General features: G+C 44.0%; 1 protein-coding gene across 4 annotated transcripts in view; it reads left to right on the plus strand.

The window, feature by feature from the left end:
- Positions 1-23489, plus strand: part of HEG1 (heart development protein with EGF like domains 1) — a 92631-nt gene that overhangs the window by 61596 nt on the left and 7546 nt on the right. For all 4 annotated transcript variants that reach the window (XM_027583397.2, XM_027583395.2, XM_027583394.2 and 1 more), the window contains 3 exons: positions 2360-2402; positions 2535-2572; positions 20820-20907. In XM_027583397.2, the coding sequence (XP_027439198.1) occupies positions 2360-2402; positions 2535-2572; positions 20820-20907 (169 nt within the window). The remainder of the gene's footprint in view (positions 1-2359; positions 2403-2534; positions 2573-20819; positions 20908-23489) is intronic.

Raw genomic sequence — 23489 nt, forward strand, 5'->3', positions numbered from 1 at the left:
CCTTCCGAAGCCAAGTGAAAACAGCCCGGCCCGTCAGCTCGCGGGCAGGATGACAGATGGACGTTCCGTCTGGCAGGATGACAGCCACGGGGTGGAAAGCTCCCACCCAGCAGATGGGGGTTGGGTGGGTCGATCTGATGTAAAAACATTTCCAGGAAGAAGTGTTCAGAATAGAACAGACTGGTGTGACATCAGCCTGCCTCGGTGCCGAGATGGATGGGGATGAGTCACAGGGATGCCAGCCGTCCCTGGGAAGCTGCCGGCAGACTGAGCCGTGGGGCACCCAGGGCTGGCTCCCCGGCTCCCACAAACCGCTGTAGCATGAGGACAGCCTGGGCCCCGTGTTTTCCACACCGAGGGAAGCAGGAGTGCTCAGCTTGTTCCTCAGAGGAGCCCCACCTGAGTAAGGCCAGCAGCAGTCTCAAACATGTCAAAGGTATGGGAGGGTGCCTCGTTCCTCCTTCCCTAAATGGGATATGATTTTGCCCTACTTTGTTGCAAAAAATACAGAAAGGTAGGCTGTAAGGTCCACGTGTTTGCTAAAGGCAGGCCACTCACTCCAGCTCTGAGCTTCTTGGATACTGAGACAAAGAAAGAAATATGGTTTTAAAAAGAGCCAGGGTCCATAAAATAAAGTACAGTTGTTCAGAAGCATCCCCATCTTTTTAGGACCCAAGGCCCAAGAGGAATTTCTGTGGGGCATCCTCCCTGAGAGGTTACTGAGTGGTATTGTGGCAGTGGGGTCCATGGCGGCCTGCGCTAAGTCCCAGGGACTTTCCCAGCACTGCTGCTTAGAATAGCCCTTCATTTAAGAGACTGTGGCTCAGGAAAAGCGCTTCTGCGGAGCCACAACAGTGCGGGCCAGGTTTCCAGCTCTAAGTGAGCTGCTGGAAGGGAAGTGCAGACTATCAAGAGCAGTGTTTTCTGAACTGTTTCAGTCAACTCTAGTGATATGTCAGTACCCTCTGACAACAAAAGAGATGCTAGAAAAATGTAGCATCCAACATTAAACATAGAAGGAAGAACAGCAGTGAGCACATCTACATCAGTTAATATTATCATGCACTAATCCGTAGCAGAGGATGCGGGACGTGGACAAGAGAGCTCCTGTCCCAGCCCCCAGGGTGTGCGCCCCCCGCCCCGAGCCGAGCATGCTGCCGACACTCACATCCCACCGTCGGCATGTGTGCTGTCTGGGGATCGCTGCTCTATGCTGTGTACCTTTTCTTATCTGTGATCTTTTATGCAGTGTGCATGTACATTATTCATGAATCAAATTTCTCTCACTTCTTGCAGCGATGAATTTGACGATGAGGCCATTTTTTATTGTCTGCTTTCATCCAAGCATGCATTATAGCTCATGCCGTTCTGTCAGCTTATTGTAGTGTTGAAAGTGTTCTGTGATCAAATAAATTCAGAAACTGCTGACCCACAGGAATGGCTGGACCACAGCCCTCCAGTCCATCAGCAGCACCACCAGAGGGTTCCAAGTTCCGTTCTTGGGTGCTGTGCTGATTAGCACTCACCTAGATAGGTCCAGAATCCCCTGCACAGACTATAGATAGGGTGAGCATTCTATGAAAACTGAGGCACGCACCGGACCATGTCCCAGAGGATATCACAGCTCTACTTCCTGTTGGAAGGGGCCGTTGGGGCCAATAGCAGGTTAAAGGTTTGACCTACGTTAAAGCAGGTAAAGCATTTGTCTTTGTGTATATGGAAGGATGTTACACAGGGGCCACAGAGAACTTCCAAAGAGAATTGCATGTGTTAGATAATAATTATAACTATAATCATTTATTTGGTGCTAACTATGTGCCAGGCACTGTGCTAAGCCATTTACATGTCTTATTTTACGTAATTGCCTCCAAGAAACCATAAGGTAGATATTACTATTGCTATCATGATCTTTTTTTTAATATAGATGGGAAACTGAGAGCCAATAAAAGGTTAAGAAAATTTTGTGATATAAATAAAATCTTAAAAAGAAAAAAACTTAAAAGGGGCGCCCAGGTGGCTCAGTCATTAAGCGTCTGCCTTCGGCTGAGGTCATGATCCCAGGGTCCTGGGATTGAGCCCCGCATCGGGCTCCCTGCTCAGCCAGCCGGAAGCCTGCTTCTCCCTCCCCCTCTCCCCCTGCTCATGCTGTTTCTCTCTTTCTCAAATAAATAAATAAATAAAATCTTTTAAAAAAATTAACAGTTGAGCTGGCAAGTTATGGATAATTCTAAAGCTGTTTGTAGGCTTCTGGTTCTAGAATATTCTTGTGGACCTGAAGATGGCTGGTGTCTAATAACTGTCAGTTTGGGCCAAGGGAGGTCAAGGGACATATTCATAGATATTCCTTTTTCTCTTTCAGCATGTGAAGATGGATATAGACTCGAAAATGAAACCTGTATGAGGTAGGCTCCACGCTCATTTATTCTGATGAATTTGTTAGAAACCTTACCTAGAAGTTACTTGGATAGATTGCCTCAGTTATTTCTTTTGATTGTTGAAACTAATTCTCATTCTTTTTCTCTGTTGACTTGCAGTTGCCCATTTGGGCTTGGTGGTCTCAACTGTGGAAACCGTGAGTATGCAAAGATCTCGAGGTTCGTGGGGGTGGGGTGTGGGGGTCGGTGGGGAGGGCTGGCATGGTTTCCATGCACAAGGCTTGTGGTCTCTTCCCCTTTCCATCACGTCTCAGCTGCTGTGCTGCGAGGTATGGGGAAGGCAGAGCACCCTCCAGGGCCTCCAGGTCTGACAGAGGAAATGATTCCTGAACAGCCCTGACTGTGGAGTGTTAATACAAGAAATTAGGTGGGAGGGGGAGGTGGGAGGCAGGGAGGGAGGGAGCAGGCCTAGGAGAATAGAAGAGCCTCCTGAGCCCTTGGAGGGGATGGAGTTGGAGGTTTTGGAAGACTTCCAGCGGCAGGTGTGGAGGAGAAGGAATCCGGGCAGAGGATACAACTTCAAGGTCTCGGGGCAGCCCGGGCTGGTGGTGTTCCAGGGATGGTATGTGTGGTGGGGCTGAGGACAGAAGGAGAGGAAGGCCGAGTGGAGGGTTAGTTTGGCAGAGAACATGTGGACCAAGCTGTTGGGGTGTTTGCCAGCCAGCCCAAGACTTTAGACTCTAATCAGTACCCATTGTGGAAGCAGCAGGAGTCCCAGAGCAGGGCAGCAGCTGATGGAGAAAATCAGGTCAGGCTGCAGTATGGAGAATGGATTCAGTGCCTTGAGAAAAATAGTTGTGACTCGTTTCAGATCACTTTCACTGACATTTTTGGATATCCAGAGCTGAGAAATTAATGAAAGAAATTCTGGGATATAGGATATAATAGGAATAACACCATTCAGTACTTTATTTTAGGAAAGCTTTGACCCTCATTCTATAGATGAGTGTGCCTTAGATGTGACCTTATTTAATGCGTGTCAAAGTGCCCAGTTCCTGTTCCCCAATGGTATCCCTAACCGTTTATGTCTTCACTGGTATTTTCTTTGCTCATGAAACTTTCTTGTTAGTAAGTTTCATTATTGCACTTTCTTTGAGCATAAATAAAAAGTAAATAAAATGAAATAAAGTAAAAAAATTCCATACCTTGCTGACTTAAAGCTATGTCAGTGTGCCCAGCATGGAGCCACTTTGAGGCCAGAGTCTAGAGACTTGGAATTACATATCCATCTAGGATTACTGGTCATTTGGGGCATCAGCTTTATCCTTACTGCAAACTAGCAAGTGGACAGCCTAAGGGAAAGACTGGGGAAGCACTTCTAAAAACAAATACATTCAGAGTCCTATAGAACAGAGGGAGGAGCTCACAGAATTAAGGTGGTGTTGTTTTTTTTTTTTTAAGTAGTAAGCTGAGGCCACGGCGTGGTAGACAGCCCTATCTTATTTAGTAATCCCCGAGGACACCTTGGTGCCATAAAAGCACTTAAGCACAGATATTCATCACGATGGACCTGAGTCATCACACACCAAATGGAGTTCCATGCTACCGTGAACTGGTTTTTACTCACAAAGCTTCTAACACTAAATGTGGGGGTGGGGAGGTTTCCCTCACAGCAGGCGATTCTGACATTTTCCAGAGTGCCAGACACTAGACATTAAGGTCTCAGTGTCCCAGGACTGCCCCTACTTTAGACAGTCCCAAGTCTAGGCCTCTGGTAATTCTGACCAGCTAACTATAAATCTGAGGTTCCCATGATCCCCTCCTCATGTTCAGTAATTTGCTAGAACAACTTACAGAACTTGAAGCTACAGTAAAGTTGATTCACATGTGCAAGAAACTTAATGTTACCAGTTGATTATAAAGGAACAACTCAGAAACAGCCAAATGGAAGAGATGCATGGGCAGGAATAGGGGCATCTGCTCAGAACTTCCATGCTTTCCCAGGTGCATCCCCTTCCCCGCACCTTTATGTCTTCACCAGCCCAGAATTTCTCTGAACTTCATTGTTGAGGATTTTTAGGGGGGTTCCATTGTATAGGATCAATTGATGAAATCAATGGTCATTGGCCATTGGAGGTTGGAGGCGGGGCTGAAAGTTCCAACCCTCTGGTTGGTTCCCCTGGCAACCAACGCCATCCTCAGAGAGGATGCTTCATTAGCATAAACTGAGGTGTGGATGAAAGAGGCTCCTTATGAATAACAGAAGATGTAACTCTCACCCCTTTCACTCAGAAATTCCAAGGATTTTAGGAGCTCATGCTAAGAAGGAGGAGTGAAGACCAAATAGATATTTCTTGTTATATCACAGTATCAGAGGTGTACTCGGTTTAATAAGAAGAGGAAGTTACCATACGTTAGGCTTTTTAAAAATTAAAAAGGAGTGAAAATTATTTTTTAATATCAGTGCTTGGAAAGGTAGGCTTCAGGAGCTCCTCTCTACTTGCTAGATGGAACTCTGCCTGACTAATGAAACACTTAATAAAGCCAGTTAGATCTTCAGAAAAAAAAAAGCAGGCTTTAGTTTGTTTGTTTTTTTAATTGAAGTACAGTCGACACAATGTTTCAAGTGTATGACATAAGGATTGGACAAGTCTGTACATTTTGCTGTGCTCACCACCTGCGTAGCTCCCATCTGTCACCCTACAGCACTGTTACAGTACCACTGACTATTCCCTATGTTGGACCTTTTATTCCTGTGACTTATTCATCCCATAACTGGAGGCTTCAGGATTTTCTTTTTTTTTTTTGAGATTTGGCTTATGTAAAACAGTATGGATAACAGTGTATGTCCTTTTCTAAAAATCACTAGACAAGCTTTCTCAACTGGGTTCAGGATCTTTAAATGCTTGTGTTCAGGAAGCATTTAAAGATCCTGTGCTTTACAAGGGCTGCCTGGGATATGGAATTACCTTGTTCACTTTCTAATATGAATCTCACACCTCACTTAAAACCAGAACTGAGCCATAGAGCACTCTTAAACTGATCACAGAATGGAGTAGCCTGCACACAAAATTAGACAGAAGAAAGCCTAGAACTTTCAATGTAGAAAGAGGCTGAATAGTCAGGCACAACATTTAAGCTATTTGAGACCTGTTCACTAAATGCTAGAATACTACAACTAAATGGTCTAGTTTTATAGAAGAGGTGGTTTTAGAGCTAACAGGTAGTGATTGCCCCACAAGCCTGCAAACCTGATTCTGAGACATTGTAAGTATTAGAAACAGAGAGGCTTAGATAATGTCGTAGAGGATGGCTTAAGAATAATTTGAGGAGGGGCGCCTGGGTGGCTCAGTTGGTTAAGCGTCTGCCTTCGGCTCGGGTCGTGATCTCAGGGTCCTGGGATCGAGTCCTGCATCGGTCCTGCCTCTCCCTCTCCTGCTCCCCCTGCTTGTGCTTGCTCTCACTCTCTCTCTCTCAAATAAATAAATAAAATCTTTGAAAAAAAAAGAATAATTTGAGGGAGGGACGGAGGAAGGCTCAAGGTAAGGTAGAGTTGTATCATGTGTGCAAGAAATAGAACAGAACACCCCTCTGATAGCAGAGAGAGAGAGTGAGGGAAACAGGTGAGGTGTGTGGAGATGTGGCCACCTCTGGGGTTGAACCAGGGAGTAGGAGGTAGGAGACACCATCTGCCAAGTCCTCCTGGTGCCTCCCGGTCCTGACAGGCCTCTTGTGAACTGGTATTTCAAACCTCCTTTGGTCAAACAACTCTCTAAATAGGCTTTACAGAAAAGGCTTCGATTTCTCAGTGAATGTAAGAGTGATCCGAGGAGGGAGAACAGAGCTAGGGGAAAGCCCCACAAAGGGTTGAGGGAAAGGGGAGAAAGCTGCAGGGTATTGTTCTAAGTGGCATTTAGTGATTTTTTGTTCAGAGTTCATTAAATACTATCGACATCTGGAGATGATATACCCCTACATCCATTGACCGTTCTGTAAGTTCCTGTGTTCCCCCATTATGTTTGTGGGGTCTTGGCGGTAGCCAGGATTTCTCTCTGATCTGAGACTTCTTTTCCTTCCCCTTTCATCCAAGTTGTCATCATTATGTCCAGCAGAGGGCAGGCTTCTGTCTGGATGGCTCTCTCCCAGCCGCCTTGTGTTGGTGACTTAGGGTTAACTCCTGGATGGTGTGTGGATGTCACTGTGTGATTCCGATTATCTGTTTTAGGGTTGCCAAGCAATGAATAGTGACTGATAATAAATAGCACCTGCCACCCTTGATCAGTCCTCAGTGTTGGTTAAGGAATGGGAAACACCTGAATTTCACCCCCCTCTGTGGTGATGGCACCTTGTGGAATCTGTGGCTCATCACTCATTGTTTTGTGTCCAATAACAGGGCCCTGACCACTCACCATTGTCACTTCTGTTGTCGCCACCAAAGACAGCGAGTGCCTTCTTGGGGCTAGGGCTTAGGCTGGATCCTTTGCAAGCAGGAAATGCTTCTTCTCTGTGCAGATGTCTTGGGGCAGAGGCCCTACCCAAGCCCAGTGAGATGGGGAGCCCAGCTTTGTTTAGTCACGGTCTTGAGAGCCCCTCACCCTACACTCCTGGGAGTGATGCAGCTCATTGCATTCTGGATTTAGGCATAACCTATGGCCTGCCTTTCTACAATTTTCTGTTAGCTCTCTGTTAGTTGTGTGCAGATTCCACTCCTTGTTCCGTCAAGCTGGAGGGGTCAGGACAAGCCTTCTCCCAAGCCCTTTAGTCTCGGAGGTAGCATGGGCCAGCTGGACTTCTGTGGGCACCTGGCAGGGCTGGCCACCTGTGCCCTGACACCCGTCCCTGCACTCCATTTTCTTCTTTTTCCATGTCACCTATGTCTGTTTATACGGCAGATCCAAGCAAGTCTGCCTTCTCCCACTCGTTCTGGCCTTAGGATTCTCTTACAGACCATCAGCAGAGGTGCCCCGGGCTCCCTGTGCCCCGCCTTCTCTCGGACGCACATTCCCTCCTTTGCCTGGGTTTACACTGGCTCCCCTCGAGTCTCCCGCCGCATCTCGCTCTGCTTCCCCTCTTTTCTGTCTTTAAAATAAATTAATGTGGTTGTCTCATTATAAAAGTAACACATGCCCATTAATTTTCATTTTTAAACTCAAGTTAATTAGAAATAGATAGAAATTGAGTGAAGAAGGAAAGAGCAGTCACCCATTAAACACCATGTTCATACCCTGGCCTCTCCCCTGGCCCATACACCAGCAGCTCTGGCTTCACCCCCACTCCAGACCAACAGAATCAGAATCTGAGCTTTAACCAGACCCCTCGATTTGATCAATATGCAGATTTGTGTGCATATTAAAGTATAAGAAGCACTGGTACTATGTATCTTTCCAGAAGTATATATGTGTGTATCTCCTAACAGAATATAGTGTTTGTAACCTGCTTTTAAGCCTAGTAAGCTGTGCAGTATTTTCATTTATGTAATTTTATAAGGTCACTTTCAATAACTATGGAATTCTACTCTGCAGATATACCATTCCCCTCTTGCTACCTTGTTAACGTCTTTTTTTTTTTTTAAGATTTTGTTTATTTATTTGAGGCAGAGAGAGTGCACAAGGAAAGGCAGAGGGAGAAGCAGACTCCCTGCGGAGCAGGGAGCCCGATGCAGGGCTCGATCCCAGGACCCTGAGATCATGACCTGAGCCGAAGGCAGATGCTTAACTGACTGAGCCACCCAGGCATCCCTTAATGCCTTTTTTTTTTTTTTAATATTCCCATCCTCCAAGCTATTTTTCTGTTTTGTGGTTCTTTTCACTTTGTGATTACAGAACTCACATAATTTTCCTAGATTATCTTTGGCTGCAGACATTTTTACCCATCCCTCTTTTATGTTCACAACATGCCTTTTGATAGGGCATTCTTTCCATTCAAAGGTCCTGTGCTCCCCTCAGCAGAGACTCCTTCCCCACCAGCTTCCTAGCATGGCCTGAAAGATTTAGAGACTGTTTTCCCCATGTACAGTCCTCTTCCTCGGCTTCCAATGAAACTAGGATGTCCAACTTAAAGATCTACATTGTCTTCCCGCCCATCCCACCATCTGGTGGCAGGTGTATAAAGTATCTTTGAAGTGTGTTCAGTCTATTGTTACACTAGGCTTCAAAAAGATTCACACCAGTGGAAATGCTGTGTGTTGGCAGGAGTCAGTCACGCATCACAGACATCCAGAATGACAGCACCAAACTGCTTAGGAGGAAAAAAAACATAATTGTCCAGAAGTCAGCTGGAAATCTCATTCACCTTGAAGCCAGCATCTCACGCAGTCTTCACTGGACCTCAATGTCAGAACAGAAGGGAAGCAGGGCTTGGGAGAGGGGAATCCTGCTCTGTGTCTGCTCTTGGGCATGGCCACATATGGCCTATAGACGTGAGGAAGACACATTTCAAAAGACACAGAGAAGGAAAATATGCTGTGAACAGAGATTCTAAAGGAAAGCTGATGCAAAAGGAATGGAAAGATTTAAAAGGCAAAATTTTAACTGTGCATTACTAATGAGCTCAGTGAGGGGGGATATGGGTAGAACTGAATGAATTTTAAATAAAACTAATGAGGGGTGCCTGGCTTAGTAAGTTAAGCATCCGACTCTTGATCTCAGCTTAGGCCTTGATCTCAGGGTGGCGAGTTAGAGCCCCAAGTTGGGCTCCACACTGGCCACAGAGCCTACTTAAAAAAGTAATAATAAAATAAAGTAAAACTAATGTGGCCACCTAGAAAGGTCTGTAATGGGTTCAAGGGTTTTAAAACAAGGTGTATTGGTTGGTTCAATATGACACCATTTCTGATGTGTGTTTTTTCCATGCCTCCGAGCAATTAACTCACTTCTGACATTTCTGATCTACCTGGACTATATAGCGTCAGATCCCACAAGTTGAGGGCTCAGTCCCATAAGACTGTCCCCCTTCCTCATTAGATGCCAACTGCAAACCCAGGTGCCTGTTACCTGTACTTCTGACCAACCAAGCTATAGATCAGAGGTTCCCACGATACCCAGCTTGGATTGGATTAATCTGCTACAGTGGTTCACAGAACTGAAAGTAAATAATTTACTCAGTAGATCACTGGTTTTTTATAAAAGGATATAACTCATGATGAATAGCCAGATGGAAGAGGTGCATAGGGCAAGGCCTGGGGAAAGGGTGCGGAGCTTCTCCCAGCGAGCCACTCTCCCCAGCTGTCTGCATGTTCACCGACCCGGAAGCTCTTCCAACGCTGGCCTTTTGGGTTTTTATGGAGGCTTCATTATATAGGCATGATTGACTAGGTCATTGGCCATTGGTGTACTCAACCTTCAACCCCTCTCCCCTCTCCAGAGGTCAGGGGGTAGGAACTGAAAATTCCAACCCTCTAATCACAGGGTTGTTCTCTAGGCAGCCTGCCCCCCTCCCCCCACACCCCACGCCTCAGGTGTTTTCCAAAGGTCACATCATTAATATAGCAAAAGACATACCTTTCTGTTCTCTTCACTTAGGAAATTCCAAGGGTTTTTTAAGAGCTCTTTGCCAGGAAGGGAGACAAAACCAGGTATATATTTCTCATTATAAATCACAGTATCACAGTTGGCTAAGGTTCTTCTGGAGTAAATAAGCCTCGCTAGCTTAAGCAACAAAAGACCATTTATTGGAAGGATCCTGGGGTGTGTCATGGAATTCCAGCATCAGTAGGAATAAGAATCAGGGAATTGTGGGGAAACACAGCAGCTGGAGGTTGAGGGCCTACTTTTCAGGGTACACATTAACATGACTCCAACTTCATCTCTCATCTTTGCTCTTTGCTGTGTGTGTCTATGTACAGGCTTTCCCTCTTTCCCAGACAATGTGACTGAAAATAGACTCCCCAGAGAGCTTCGAGTGCGTGTCACTGATTCAGCCATTGTGAAAGAGAAGGCCCTTGTGCGCTCTCTCTCTCTCTCTCTCTTTACCAAATTGAGATTCCCGGGAAGGAATTGACTGATCCAGTTTGGATCATGTGTTTACTTCCAGACCAGTTAGCTGTAGCCAAGGTTGGTGCTACACATTCAAGCATGACCCCCTGTAACCGCCTTGGCCATAACCTGCACACGACGGGGTGAACGTTCCCAGGGAGGGGCTGGCTAAGTAGACAGTCTAGTAGTAGTTTCCATCGCAAATGAGCATATAAGCAAGGACAGATGTAGCCTGTAGGAAAGACCAAGGCCCCCAGCGGGCTCCCAGCAGCAATGCCAGCAGTAGCAACCTATGACCAGACCAAACCACAAAAAGAATCAAGAAAAGATAAAGACTGTGAAATATCAACAAATGTTAAAGAGGAAGACTAAGAATTCCAGGTTCATCATTCTGGAGAATCTCTTCAAACTAGAAAGGATAGGACAGATAAGCCTAAGATGACATTCCCTGCCTTCTGTCTCACCCTAATAAATAAACATTCAGAGCACCCACAAAACTATAAATGTTATAGTTGATGTTGATTCAAATCCCATGCACTTTTTTGTTTGTTTGTTTGTTTAAAGATTTTATTTTATTTATTTGACACCCAGAGATAGAGCACAAGCAGGGGGAAAAGCAGAGGGAGAGGGATAAGCAGGCTCCCCACTGAGCAGAGCCCCACGCAGAGCTCCGTCCCAGGACCCCAGGACCATGACCTGAGCTGAAGGCAGATGCTTAACCAACTGAGCCACCCAGGTGTCCCTAAATCCCATGCACTTGTGATCATTATGTGGCCTCATAATAAATTCAAAGTCAGTCTTAGGTTCAAAAGATCAGTTGTAGTTCATGAAGTGACTTGATGGCAGACATGAGAAAAAAAAATCTGGGTTATCTTGTCCATAAGCTGTTCCAAGTACAAGTTCCCAGTAATAAGACCTAACTGCCAAAGAGCATCAAACATACCCTAAAAAAGCATACATATATATATAAAATAAATTATATGTATATGTTGTATGTATGTGTATACACACACAATTTCTAGGTTGAGAGGAGGTCGTAAGAGAGAAAGAGAGCGTGTGTGTGTGTGTGTGTGTGTGTGTGTGTGTGTGCGCGCGCGCGCGTGCGCGCGCGTAATCATATGAGTAACAGTTGGGAAGTATAGGAAAGCTCAAAGAAGAAAGTAGAAGTTAGCCATGATTTCCCGAGGCAGTGCCAACCTCTGTAAACGTTTCCGTAGGATCCCCTCCTGGACATTTATGCTCATGTGCATGAGGTCTTCTGGCTTTCAGGACTGGTTCTTGGCCACAGACAGTTTGAGAAGCACTGGCCTACTCCGTCTGTGCCTTTCTTTAGACAAAACTGCGTGTTCCAGGGGCGCCTGGGGCGGCTCAGTCAGTTAAGCATCCAAGTCTTGATTTCAGCTCAGGTCCTGATCTCAGGGTCCTGGGATCCAGCCCCCGATCTGGCTCCCCACCCAAGGAGGAGTCTGCTTCCTTCCTTCTCTCTCTCTCTCTCTGCCCACCCCCCCCCCACCCCGCTTGCACGAACTCTGTCTCTCTCTCTCTCTCAAATAAAAAAAAATAAATCTTAAAAAAAAAAAAACCTGCTTGTTCCAAAGAGGACGCTGCCACAACTGTCAAGGGTCACTTCTAAAATGAGCGCCTGCTTGTTTTGCTGAAAGTGGGAAAATTTGAACTTGGTGTGGAGGGCTAAGCAGGAGCAGACTTCCGTCTTTCATTTGGAACAAAGGAAGTCAGTGTAGGATTTTAAAGCAGAGAAATGGCATGATCAGACTTGTTTTTTTAAAGGAATGGGCAAGACTGGGCACAGAAAGGTGAGTTGGGAGGTGGTTGCAGTTGCCGGGTCAAGAGTTGATGGTGTTTTAGGGTGGTGTAGGTGGGGATAAAGAAACGTCAACAGATTCAAGAGATTTTGTTAAAAGTGAAGCTTGAATACATGTGTCAGGAGGTGAAGGAGAGAATTACCTTATTCCATGGTTTGGCTTTGTTTCCTATATGTCTTAATACCGATGGTTTTTCAAGATAATCAGGTTTCTGTGCTATTTATTTAAATAAATGATAGGTAAACGGTTGGACAGCTTCTATTTGCTTTTATTACACAGTCTACTTGCTGTCAGCTCTGTGCATTACTGTGACTTTACCTGAATACCTAGAGAGCATGGTTCCAGATGTAATTTACTATAGAAAATCTGATTATTGGCCCTTTTTTGAAATCCTGCCCCTTACAACCTGAGAACAAATATATTTCCACAACAACAAAAATCAATCTGAATACTTAGTAGACTTTATTGAAAATATCAGTTTGCCAGAAATACACAGGTATAAAACCAATTAAAATTTTAATATTGTTCATTACATATGTGTGTGCTTACTAATATGACTGCTAATATTTTATATCTACTATATCACCATTAATTCAAAAAATGTAGAAACAACACCAAAGGGTGGTAAGTAGCCAAGAAATAATTCTTTTCTCCATTACTTAAAAAACAAAGCAAACAAACAAAAAACACTTTACTGGAGGCATAATGTACACATAATGAAATGTGCCCATCTTAAATGAGGGGGAAAAAAGTAGGAAGGATAGAATCTTAGAAGATAGAACTGTTATTAAAACCAAACAGAAGGGGGCGGAGCAAGACGGCGGAGGAGTAGGAGACCTGGATTTCGTCTGGTCTCAGGAATTCTGCTGGATAGGGATCAAACCATTCTGAACACCTACGAACTCAATAGGAGATCAAAGAAGAGAGTAGCAACAACTCTCTGAACAGAGAAGCGACCACTTACTGGAAGGTAGGACGTGTGGAGAAGTGAATCCAAGGCGATATTCGGGAGGCTAGGCAGCAGGGGAGGGCGCCTCCGTTGGCCGTTTCTGGCAAGTGATAGAGCCCTGGAGCACAAAATCAGAACTTTTAGAAGTCGGCTCCGCTGAGGGATGTCACACCAGTGGCTAAGCGGGGGGTGGAACCCTCCCGGGACAGTGTGGTCTCAGGACCCTCTGGGTCACAGAAAACCGGGGGTGCCTGAGGGCAGCAGAGCTCCCAGGTATCGGAGCGGGGAAGCCGGCTGCAGAGATGGAGCCGAGGCGCCGGCTCTCAGCTCGGGGTTGCCATAAACTGTGATCCACGGCCCAGTCGGGCCATTGCTCCTCCAGCAGGGACCCAACAAGCGGCAGAGCTGGGGAGACTCCCCTTCCTCCCTGGGGAGGAGCGGCGCGGGAGGGCACCGCAGGGATCTGCTGGGTTTGGAGACTCCACACGGGGTCGGGTGCCAGAGATAGAAACACTGGGTCACAGGCCGGGTGAGCACGGAGTGCGGCCGGAGACCGGGGAGACGGGAGTGACTGCTTTTCTCTGGGGGCGCACTGAGGAGTGGGGCCCGGAGTTCCCGGCTCCTCCGGGTGGAGATTGGGAGGCCACCATTTTCACCCTGGTCCTCCAAAGCTGTAGGAGAGCTTGCAGGGAACAAAACCTCCTGAGAGCAAACCCGAGCAGCTTGCTTTAGCCCGACCGACAAGGGCGGGGCAATTACGCCTCCGGCAAAGACATTTGGGAACCACGGCAACAGGCCCCTCCCCCAGAAGATCAGCAGGAACTGCCAGCAAGCCAAGACCAAGCTTACCAATCAAGGAGAACGGGAGAACTCCAGCGCTAGGGGAACTGCCATAGAATTCATGGCTTTTTTTTACTATGATTCATTAGTTTTTCAAAGTTAATTTTTTTAACTGTTTTTTTTAATTTTTCTTTTTCCCTTTTTCAACCAACATCTTATCACTCCCTTTTTTAAAAAAACATTTTTATTTCTCATTTTTAGAGTCATATTTTATCCCTTCATAGTAGTTACCCTTATTTTTGGCATATATATGTAAGTTGTTCTCTCTTTAAAATTTTAAGATACAGTTTCTTCTAACAGATCAAAATATACCCTAAATCACTAGTGTATGGCTTTGTTCTAGTCTCCTGCCTGATCACATTCTCTCCTTTTTTTTTCTTTTTTTTTTAAATCTTCTTTCTTTTTTCAAACAACTTATCAATTCCTTTTATAAAATATTTTATAATTTTTATCTTTACAGTCATCTTCCATCCCTTCATTGTATCAACCCTTATTTTGTACATATATAAGCCTTTCTTCCTTTAAAATTTTAGGAGGCACTTTTTTCTAACAGACCAAAATATGCCCAAAATCTAGTGTGTGGCACTGATCTATGCACTAGCCTGATCATATTTGATCATATTCTGTTTTTTTTGTATTGTTCTCTTTTTGTTTTTATCTTTTTCTTTTTGTGTTTTTTTTTTCCACTTTCTTTTTTCTTTCTTTCCCTTTCTTTTCCCCTGATTTCAGGTCTTTTCTGATTTGTATAGAGTATATTTGCTGGGGACGTTGTTAACCTGTTAGCATTTTGTTCTCTCATTCATCTATTCTCCTCTGGACAAAATGACAAGACGAAAAAAATCACCTCAGCAAAAAGAACAAGAGGTAGTACTGTCAACCAGGGACCTACTCAATACGGACATTAGTATGATGTCGGACCTAGAGTTCAGAATCATGACTTTAAAGATACTAGCTGGGCTTGAAAAAAGCATGGAAGTTATTAGAGAAACCCTTTCTGGAGAAATAAAAGAACTAAAATGTAACCAAGTCAAAATCAAAAAGGCTATTAATGAGGTGCAATCAAAAATGGGGGCACTAACTGCTAGGATAAATGAGGCAGAAGAGAGAATCAGCGATATAGAAGACCAAATGATGGAAAATAAAGAGGCTGAGAAAAAGAGAGAGAAACAACTACAGGATCACGAGGGCAGAATTCGAGAGATAAGCGATACGATAAGACGAAACAACATTAGAATAATTGGGATCCCAGAAGAAGAAGAAAGAGAGAGAGGCACAGAAGGTATATTGGAGCAAATAATAGCAGAGAACTTCCCTAATGTGAGGAAGGAAACAGGCATCAAAATCCAGGAGGCACAGAGAACCCCTCTCAAAATCAATAAAAATAAGTCAACACCCCGACATCTAATAGTAAAACTTAACGAATCTCAGAGACAAAGAGAAAATCCTGAAAACAGCTCAGGAGAAGAGATATGTAACCTACAATGGTAGAAATATTAATTGGCAACAGACCTATCCACAGAGACCTGGCAGGCCAGAAAGGACTGGCATGAGATCTTCAGAGCACTAAACGAGAAAAATATGCAGCCAAGAATACTATATCCAGCTAGGCTCTCATTGAAAATTGAAGGAGAGATAAAGAGCTTCCAGGACAAACAAAAACTAAAGGAATTTGCAAACACGAAATCAGCCCTTCAAGAAATGTTGAAAGGGGTCCTCTAAGCAAAGAGAGAGCCTAAAAGCAGCATAGATCAGAAAGGAACACAGACAATATACAGTAACAGTCACCTTACAGGCAATACAATGGCACTAAAATCATATCTTTCAATAGTTACCCTGAATGTAAATGGGCTAAATGCCCCAATCAAAAGACACAGGCTATCAGATTGGATTAAAAAACAAGACCCATCAATACGCTGTCTGCAAGAGACTCATTTTAGACCCAAAGACACCCCCACATTGAAAGTGAGGGGGTGGAAAACCATTTACCATGCTAATGGACACCAAAAGAAAGCTGGGGTGGCAATCCTTATATCAGACAAATTAGATTTTAAACCAAAGACTGTAATAAGAGATGAAGAGGGACACTATATCCTACTTAAAGGGTCTATCCACCAAGAAGATCTAACAATTGTAAATATCTATGCCCCTAACATGGGAGCAGCCAATTTTATAAGGCAATTAATAACAAAAGCGAAGAAACACATTGACAACAATACAATAATAGTGGGGGACTTTAACAGCCCCCTGACTGAAATGGACAGATCCTCTAAGCAAAAGATCAACAAGGAAATAAAGACTTTAAATGACACACTGGACCAAATGGACTTCACAGACATATTCAGAACATTCCATCCCAAAGCAACGGAATACACATTCTTCTCTAGTGCCCATGGAACATTCTCCAGAATAGGTCACATCCTAGGTCACAAATCAGGTCTCAGCCGGTACCAAAAGATTGGGATTATTCCCTGCATATTTTCAGACCACAATGCTTTGAAACTAGAACCCAATCACAAGAGGAAAGTCGGAAAGAACTCAAATACATGGAGGCTAAAGAGCATCCTACTAAAGAATGAATGGGTCAACCAGGAAATTAAAGAAGAATTAAAAAAGTTCATGGAAACCAATGAAAATGAAAACACAACTGTCCAAAATCTTTGGGATACAGCAAAGGCAGTCCTGAGAGGAAAGTATATAGCAATACAAGCCTTTCTCAAGAAACAAGAAAGGTCTCAAATACACAACCTAACCCTACACCTAAAGGAGCTGGAGAAAGAACAGCAAATAAAACCTAAACCCAGCAGGAGAAGAGAAATAATAAAGATCAGAGTAGAAATCAATGAAATAGAAAACAAAAGAACAGTAGAACAGATCAACGAAACTAGGAGCTGGTTCTTTGAAAGAATTAACAAGATTGATAAACCCCTGGCCAGACTTATCAAAAAGAAAAGAGAAATGACCCAAATCAACAAAATCATGAATGAAAGAGGAGAGATCACAACCAACACCAAAGAAATACAAACAATTATAAGAACATATTATGAGCAACTCTATGCCGGCAAATTAGATAACCTGGAAGAAATGGGTGCATTCCTAGAGATGTATCAACTACCAAAATTGAACCAGGAAGAAATAGAAAACCTGAAGAGACCTAAAACCACTAAGGAAATTGAAGCAGTCATCAAAAATCTCCCAATAAACAAAAGCCCAGGGCCAGATGGCTTCCCAGGGGAATTCTATCAGACATTTAAAGAAGAATTAATGCCTATTCTCCTGAAACTGTTCCAAAAAATAGAAATGGAAGGAAAACTTCCAAACTCATTTTATGAGGCCAGCATTACCTCGATCCCCAAACCAGACAAAGACCCCATCAAAAAGGAGAATTACAGACCAAATATCCTTGATGAACATGGATGCAAAAATTCTCATCAAAATACTAGCCAATAGGATCCAACAGTACATTAAAAGGATTATTCACCATGACCACGTGGGATTTATCCCTGGGCTGCAAGGTTGGTTCAACATCCGCAAATCAATCAACGTGATACAATACATTAACAAAAGAAAGAACAAGAATCATATGATCCTCTCAATAGATGCAGAAGAAGCATTTGACAAAGTACAGCATCCTGTCTTGATCAAAACTCTTCAGAGTATAGGGATAGAGGGTACATACCTCAATATCATAAAAGCCATCTATGAAAAACCTACAGCAAATATCATTCTCAATGGGGAAAAGCTGAGAGCTTTTCCCCTAAGGTCAGGAACGTGGCAGGGAAGTCCACTATCACCCCTGCTATTCAACATAGTATTAGAAGTCCTAGCCACAGCAATCAGACAACAAAAAGAAATCAAAGGCATCCAAATCGGCAAAGAGGAAGTCAAACTCTCACTCTTTGCAGATGATATGATACTGTATGTGGAAAACCCAAAAGACTCCACCCCAAAACTGCTAGAACTCATACAGGAATTCAGTCAAGTAGCAGGATATAAAACCAATGCACAGAAATCAGTGGCATTCCTATACACCAACAACAAGACAGAAGAGACACAAATCAAGGAGTCGATCCCATTTACAATTGCACCCAAAACCATAAGATACCTAGGAATAAATTTAACCAAAGAGGCAAAGGGTCTGTACTCAGAAAACTATAAAATACTCATGAAAGAAATTGAAGAAGACACAAAGAAATGGAAAAACGTTCCATGCTGATGGATTGGAAGAACAAACATTGTGAAGATGTCAATGCTACCTAGAGCAATCTACACATTCAATGCAATCCCCATCAAAATACCATCCACTTTTTTCAAAGAAATGGAACAAAGAATCCTAAAATTTGTATGGAACCAGAAGAGACCCTGAATAGCCAGAGGAATCTTGAAAAAGAAAAGCAAAGCTGGCGGCATCACAATTCCAGACTTCCAGCTCTATTACAAAGCTGTCATCATCAAGACAGTATGGTACTGGCACAAAAACAGACACATAGATCAGTGGAACAGAATAGAGAGCCCAGAAATGGACCCTCAACTCTATGGTCAACTCATCTTTGACAAAGCAGGAAAGAATGTCCAATGGAAAAAAGACAGTCTCTTCAACAAATGGTGTTGGGAAAATTGGACAGCCACATGCAGAAGAATGAAACTGGACCATTTCCTTACACCACACACAAAAATAGACTCCAAATGGTTGAAAGACCTAAACGTGAGACAGGAGTCCATCAAAATCCTAAAGGAGAACACAGGCAGCAACCTCTTCGACCTCAGCCGCAGCAACTTCTTCCTAGAAACATCGCCAAAGGCAAGGGAAGCAAGGGCAAAAATGAACTTTTGGGATTTCATCAAGATCAAAAGCTTTTGCACAGCAAAAGAAACAGTCCACAAAACCAAAAGACGACCGACAGAATGGGAGAAAATATTTGCAAAGGACATATCAGATAAAGGGCTAGTATCCAAAATCTATAAAGAACTTATCAAACTCAACACCCAAAGAACAAATAATCCAATCAAGAAATGGCCAGAAGACATGAACAGACATTTTTCCAAAGAAGACATCTAAATGGCCAACAGACACATGAAAAAGTGCTCAGCATCGCTCGGCATCGGGGAAATCCAAATCAAAACCTCAGTGAGATACCACCTCACACCAGTCAGAATGGCTAAAATTAACAAGTCAGGAAAGGACAGATGTTGGCGGGGATGCGGAGAAAGGGGAACCCTCCTACGCTGTTGGTGGGAATGCAAGCTGGTGCAACCCCTCTGGAAAACAGTATGGAGGTTCCTCAAACAGTTGAAAATAGAGCTACCATACGATCCAGCAATTGCACTGCTGGGTATTTACCACAAAGATACAAATGTAGGGATCTGAAGGGGTACGTGCACCCCGATGTTTATAGCAGCAATGTCCACGATAGCCAAACTGTGGAAAGAGCCAAGATGTCCATCGACAGATGAATGGATAAAGAAGAAGTGGTATATATACACAATGGAATATTATGCAGCCATCAAAAGGAATGAGATCTTGCCATTTGCAACAACGTGGATGGAACTGGAGGGTGTTATGCTGAGTGAAATAAGTCAATCAGAGAAAGACATGTATCATATGACCTCACTGATACGAGGAATTCTTAATCTCAGGAAACAAACTGAGTGTTGCTGGAGTGGTGGGGGGTGGGAGGGATGGGGTGGCTGGGTGATAGACAGTGGGGAGGGTATGTGCTATGGCGAGCGCTGTGAATTGTGCAAGACTGTTGAATCACAGATCTGTACTTCTGAAAGAAATAATGCAACATATGTTAAGAAAAAAGAAAAAGAAGATAGCAGGAGGGGAAGAATGAAGGGGAGTAAGTCAGAGGGGGAGACGAACCATGAGAGATGATGGACTCTGAAAAACAAACTGAGGGTTCTAGAGGGGAGGGGGGTGGGGGGATGGGTTAGCCTGGTGATGGGTATTAAGGAGGGCACGTTCTGCGTGGAGCACTGGGTGTTATGCACAGACAATGAATCATGGAACACTACATCAAAAACTAATGATGTAATATGTGGTGATTAACATAACAATAAAAAATTTAAAAAAAAACAGTTAGTTTTTGAAAACTTCATGCATGTCCTTTAGTTTTCTCTTTTTACCATGCATTGGTGAACATGATCTCGGGGCTGGTCTACAGGTAGAATTTGGGTTCCATCCAGTGTTCTAGGAGTGGCTGAGAAAGAAATCTTCTCCAAACAGTGCAGGCAGGGGAGGAAAAACAATTTTCCCTCTACCGTTCTAGAACTCTACCTCCGCCCCTCAATAAAAGACAGATTAACAGGAGAAAAAGAAAACAATTTTAATTACATAGCACACACAGGAGAACCACAGAGATATGAGACGCAAAGGCAGCCGGATATCTGAGGCTTCTGCACCCTTCTGAGTTAAGGAAAGGGCTAGGTGTCCGCAGCTGCCAAGGGCGGGGGTGGGAAGCCACCAGGCAAAGTGAGAGGAGGAACTGTTTGGTAAACAAAGGCTGTGCTGCCCAAACCTCAGGCTCTCTGGTGAAAAGGTGATCTCTGGTCAGAGCTGCCTTCCTGGTACAGGCCCCTTTTCTAATGTAAATCTCCTTTACAAAAACTGTTTTCAGAGCTTCTCCTGAGTCACGGTTTCCCGAAAATAATCAGTTCAAAATAATAAGCATGCCAAAGAGGAATATTTTGGGTGGCATATCCTGCCACCCTCTAACAGAGCAAATGCCAGAGCTAGCCTGTCACTAGCTGAGGTGCACAGTCATAGCTGTGGGGTGAGGAGGGGAACTATTCTTTTGTATTCATTTATTTCTTCATTACCTCTCACCTGTCCACTTTTCTCCTTTTTGACCCTGTTTAGCTTATCAGCTGATCACCGTGGTGATCGCAGCAGCAGGAGGTGGGCTGCTTCTTATTCTAGGCATCGCGCTGATTGTTACCTGCTGCCGGTGAGTGAGTGACGGGGGTTCACATTCTAATTCTCTTTGCCTCTGCTAAGCAAGGGTCAGTGTTTATTTTAAAGAATGTTTGGGGTGGTTTACAGTATTAAATCATCCTGTATGACTGAACCATTAAAAAAGGAGAAAAGGAAATTCTTGATAGATAGTGCCATTGAGAAAAGACAATAATCAGGACTCTTATTTCCTTTACTAAAAAAGAATATCCCCAAGCACAAGCAAGAAAAAAGTGATAGATTGGACGTCATCAAAATTAAAAACTCCTGTGCTTCAAAGAACCCTATCAAGAAAGTGAAAACACAACCTAGGGAACAGGAGAAAGTATTTGAAAATCATATTTCTACTAAGGGACTTGTGTCTAGAATATATAAAGAATTCTTACAACTCAATAATAAAAAGGCAACCTCATTTAAAAATGGGCAAAGAATTTGAATAGGCATTTCACCAAAGGAGATGAACAAATGGCCAGGAAGCACATGAAAGGATGCTCCGCATCATTAGCCATCAGGGAAATACAAGCAAAATTGGGAAACCCACTAAGATGCGTATTTAAAAAACAAGAGGGGAGTGGGGGGATGGGGTAACTGGGTGATGGACATTAAGGAGGGCATGTGATGTAATGGGCACTGGGTGTTAACATATAAGACTGATGACTCACTGACCACCAGCTCTGAAACCAGTAATATATGTTAATTAATTGAATTTAAATAAAAAATAAAAAAAAAACAAGGAAACAGCAAGCATTGGTGAGGCTGTGGAAGAATTAGAACGCTCCTACTCTGCTGGCGGAAACATAAAATGGTGCAGCCCCTCTGAAAAAGTCTTGTCAGTTCCTCAGGATGTTAAACACAGTGTCGCCATATGACCCAGCACCTCCACTCTGACGTACATACCACGAGAAGTGAGTATGTATGTTCACACACAAACATGTACAAAAGACCACCTATTGTATGATTCCGTTTATATGAAATGTCCAAAATAGGCAAATCTAATAGGGACAGAAGGTAGCTTAGTGATTGCCTAGGGCTGGCAGGTGGGGGGTGGGAACTGGGGAGTAAGGGGTAAGGGGTTTCTTTTTAGGGTGATGAAACTGTTGTAAAAATGGATTGTGAGGATGGCTGCACAGGTCTGAATATACTAAAACCATTGGCTTACATACTTCAAGTGGGCAAATTTAGAAGCAAACAAAGGTGGAGGGGTTAGCTGAGCTATTTTGGCAGTAAGCAAGCTGTAGCAGGCACATGGGGTGAGAGGACACTCAGCAGTATGCTTGGCTCTGGGCTTCTTGGAAGTCAGTGCAACCGGGAAAAGGAAGAGTAAGGAAGAAGTTAGTCCCCTTTCTCGGTAATCATCTAGTCAGATAAGGGAAAACTGTGGCTTTTGATTTAGATGATTATAAATGGCAGGAATTTTTCTGATGTAACAGATGGAGGGAACCCACCGAAAGAGCAAGTTATATTTCGACCGTTGATATGAAGGACATTGGAGGATATCTTTGACCCTCAGTGAGGCTGCAGAGAGCAGCTTGCCCCGACCGCCCACATCCGGGACTGCAGGCCTCGTGCTACTGCGTTTACCTGTCATTGGCAGAGTTGCCACCAGATCATCAAACTATGAGTGGAAATAAAATCCGGGGTAGGAGACTAGAAGCTAGAGGCCCCAAGGGGATGTAAGCCTCATATTTGCTAAGTGTTCGAGAACCAGGTAGTGTGACCACCTGGAGAAGGAGCCAGTGACTATGGGCTTTGGCAAAAGGGAAGGTAGTCGTGAATTAGTTAAGTCATTGTTTGAAAACGGATGCCCCACCCTCCAGGGAGCAACACAGTGGCAGGTCTGTTCTTGAACTTACAAGAAGGGACAACGCCTAAGGCACATGCTGGACATTTGGTTTTATGACCCTGAGTCATTTTGTGCTTTCCCAGAAAGCTTATTTATAGGAAAGTGAGGTAAGAAGGAAGAAACTTCAGATTATCTTACCCAGGGCAAATATAACTAAAAATGTCTGATCCTAGGCCCATTACATAGGTAAATCACACATATTTCCGCCATTTCCAGCCAGGGAACCCTGACAAGTAGGGGCTTATCCTGGGCTTTCCTTGACCTGCGGAAATGAGAATATGTATGGGTAAAACAAACAGGTGGGCATTTTTGCAAATGAGACAGACTGGTTTTATGGTCAGTGGAGTAGCTTCATGTGGTTAAAGGGCCCTGGCTGGCGAGGTAGGAGGCCTGTACTCTTGTCCCAGCTTTGCTAGTAGCAAAGTGTGACCTGGAGAACAAGTCTCATCTTTTTGCGAAGCCAGAGCCATCCCATCCCCAGAGCTCCTTTCTTAGTAAATCTTGGTGGGACCTACAAGCTTCCATGTACATTCTGATGCTCAGGCAGGTTTAGAACCATTGGATTATAGAATCCTAAAGGCCTTTGGCTCCAGCATTCTGGGAATTTATGACTCTGATTTCCCTGGCTGCCCCCAAGATGCAGCGACCTCTTTCCCCTGCAAAAGACTGCTTCACTATAGATAGCTGTGTTCGTCCTCTCTGTCCGTGGTAACCTGTCTCTTCCAGTTGGAAGA

Source organism: Zalophus californianus, chromosome 1, assembly GCF_009762305.2.
Source record: "Zalophus californianus isolate mZalCal1 chromosome 1, mZalCal1.pri.v2, whole genome shotgun sequence".
NCBI classification, from domain to species: Eukaryota; Metazoa; Chordata; class Mammalia; order Carnivora; family Otariidae; genus Zalophus; species Zalophus californianus.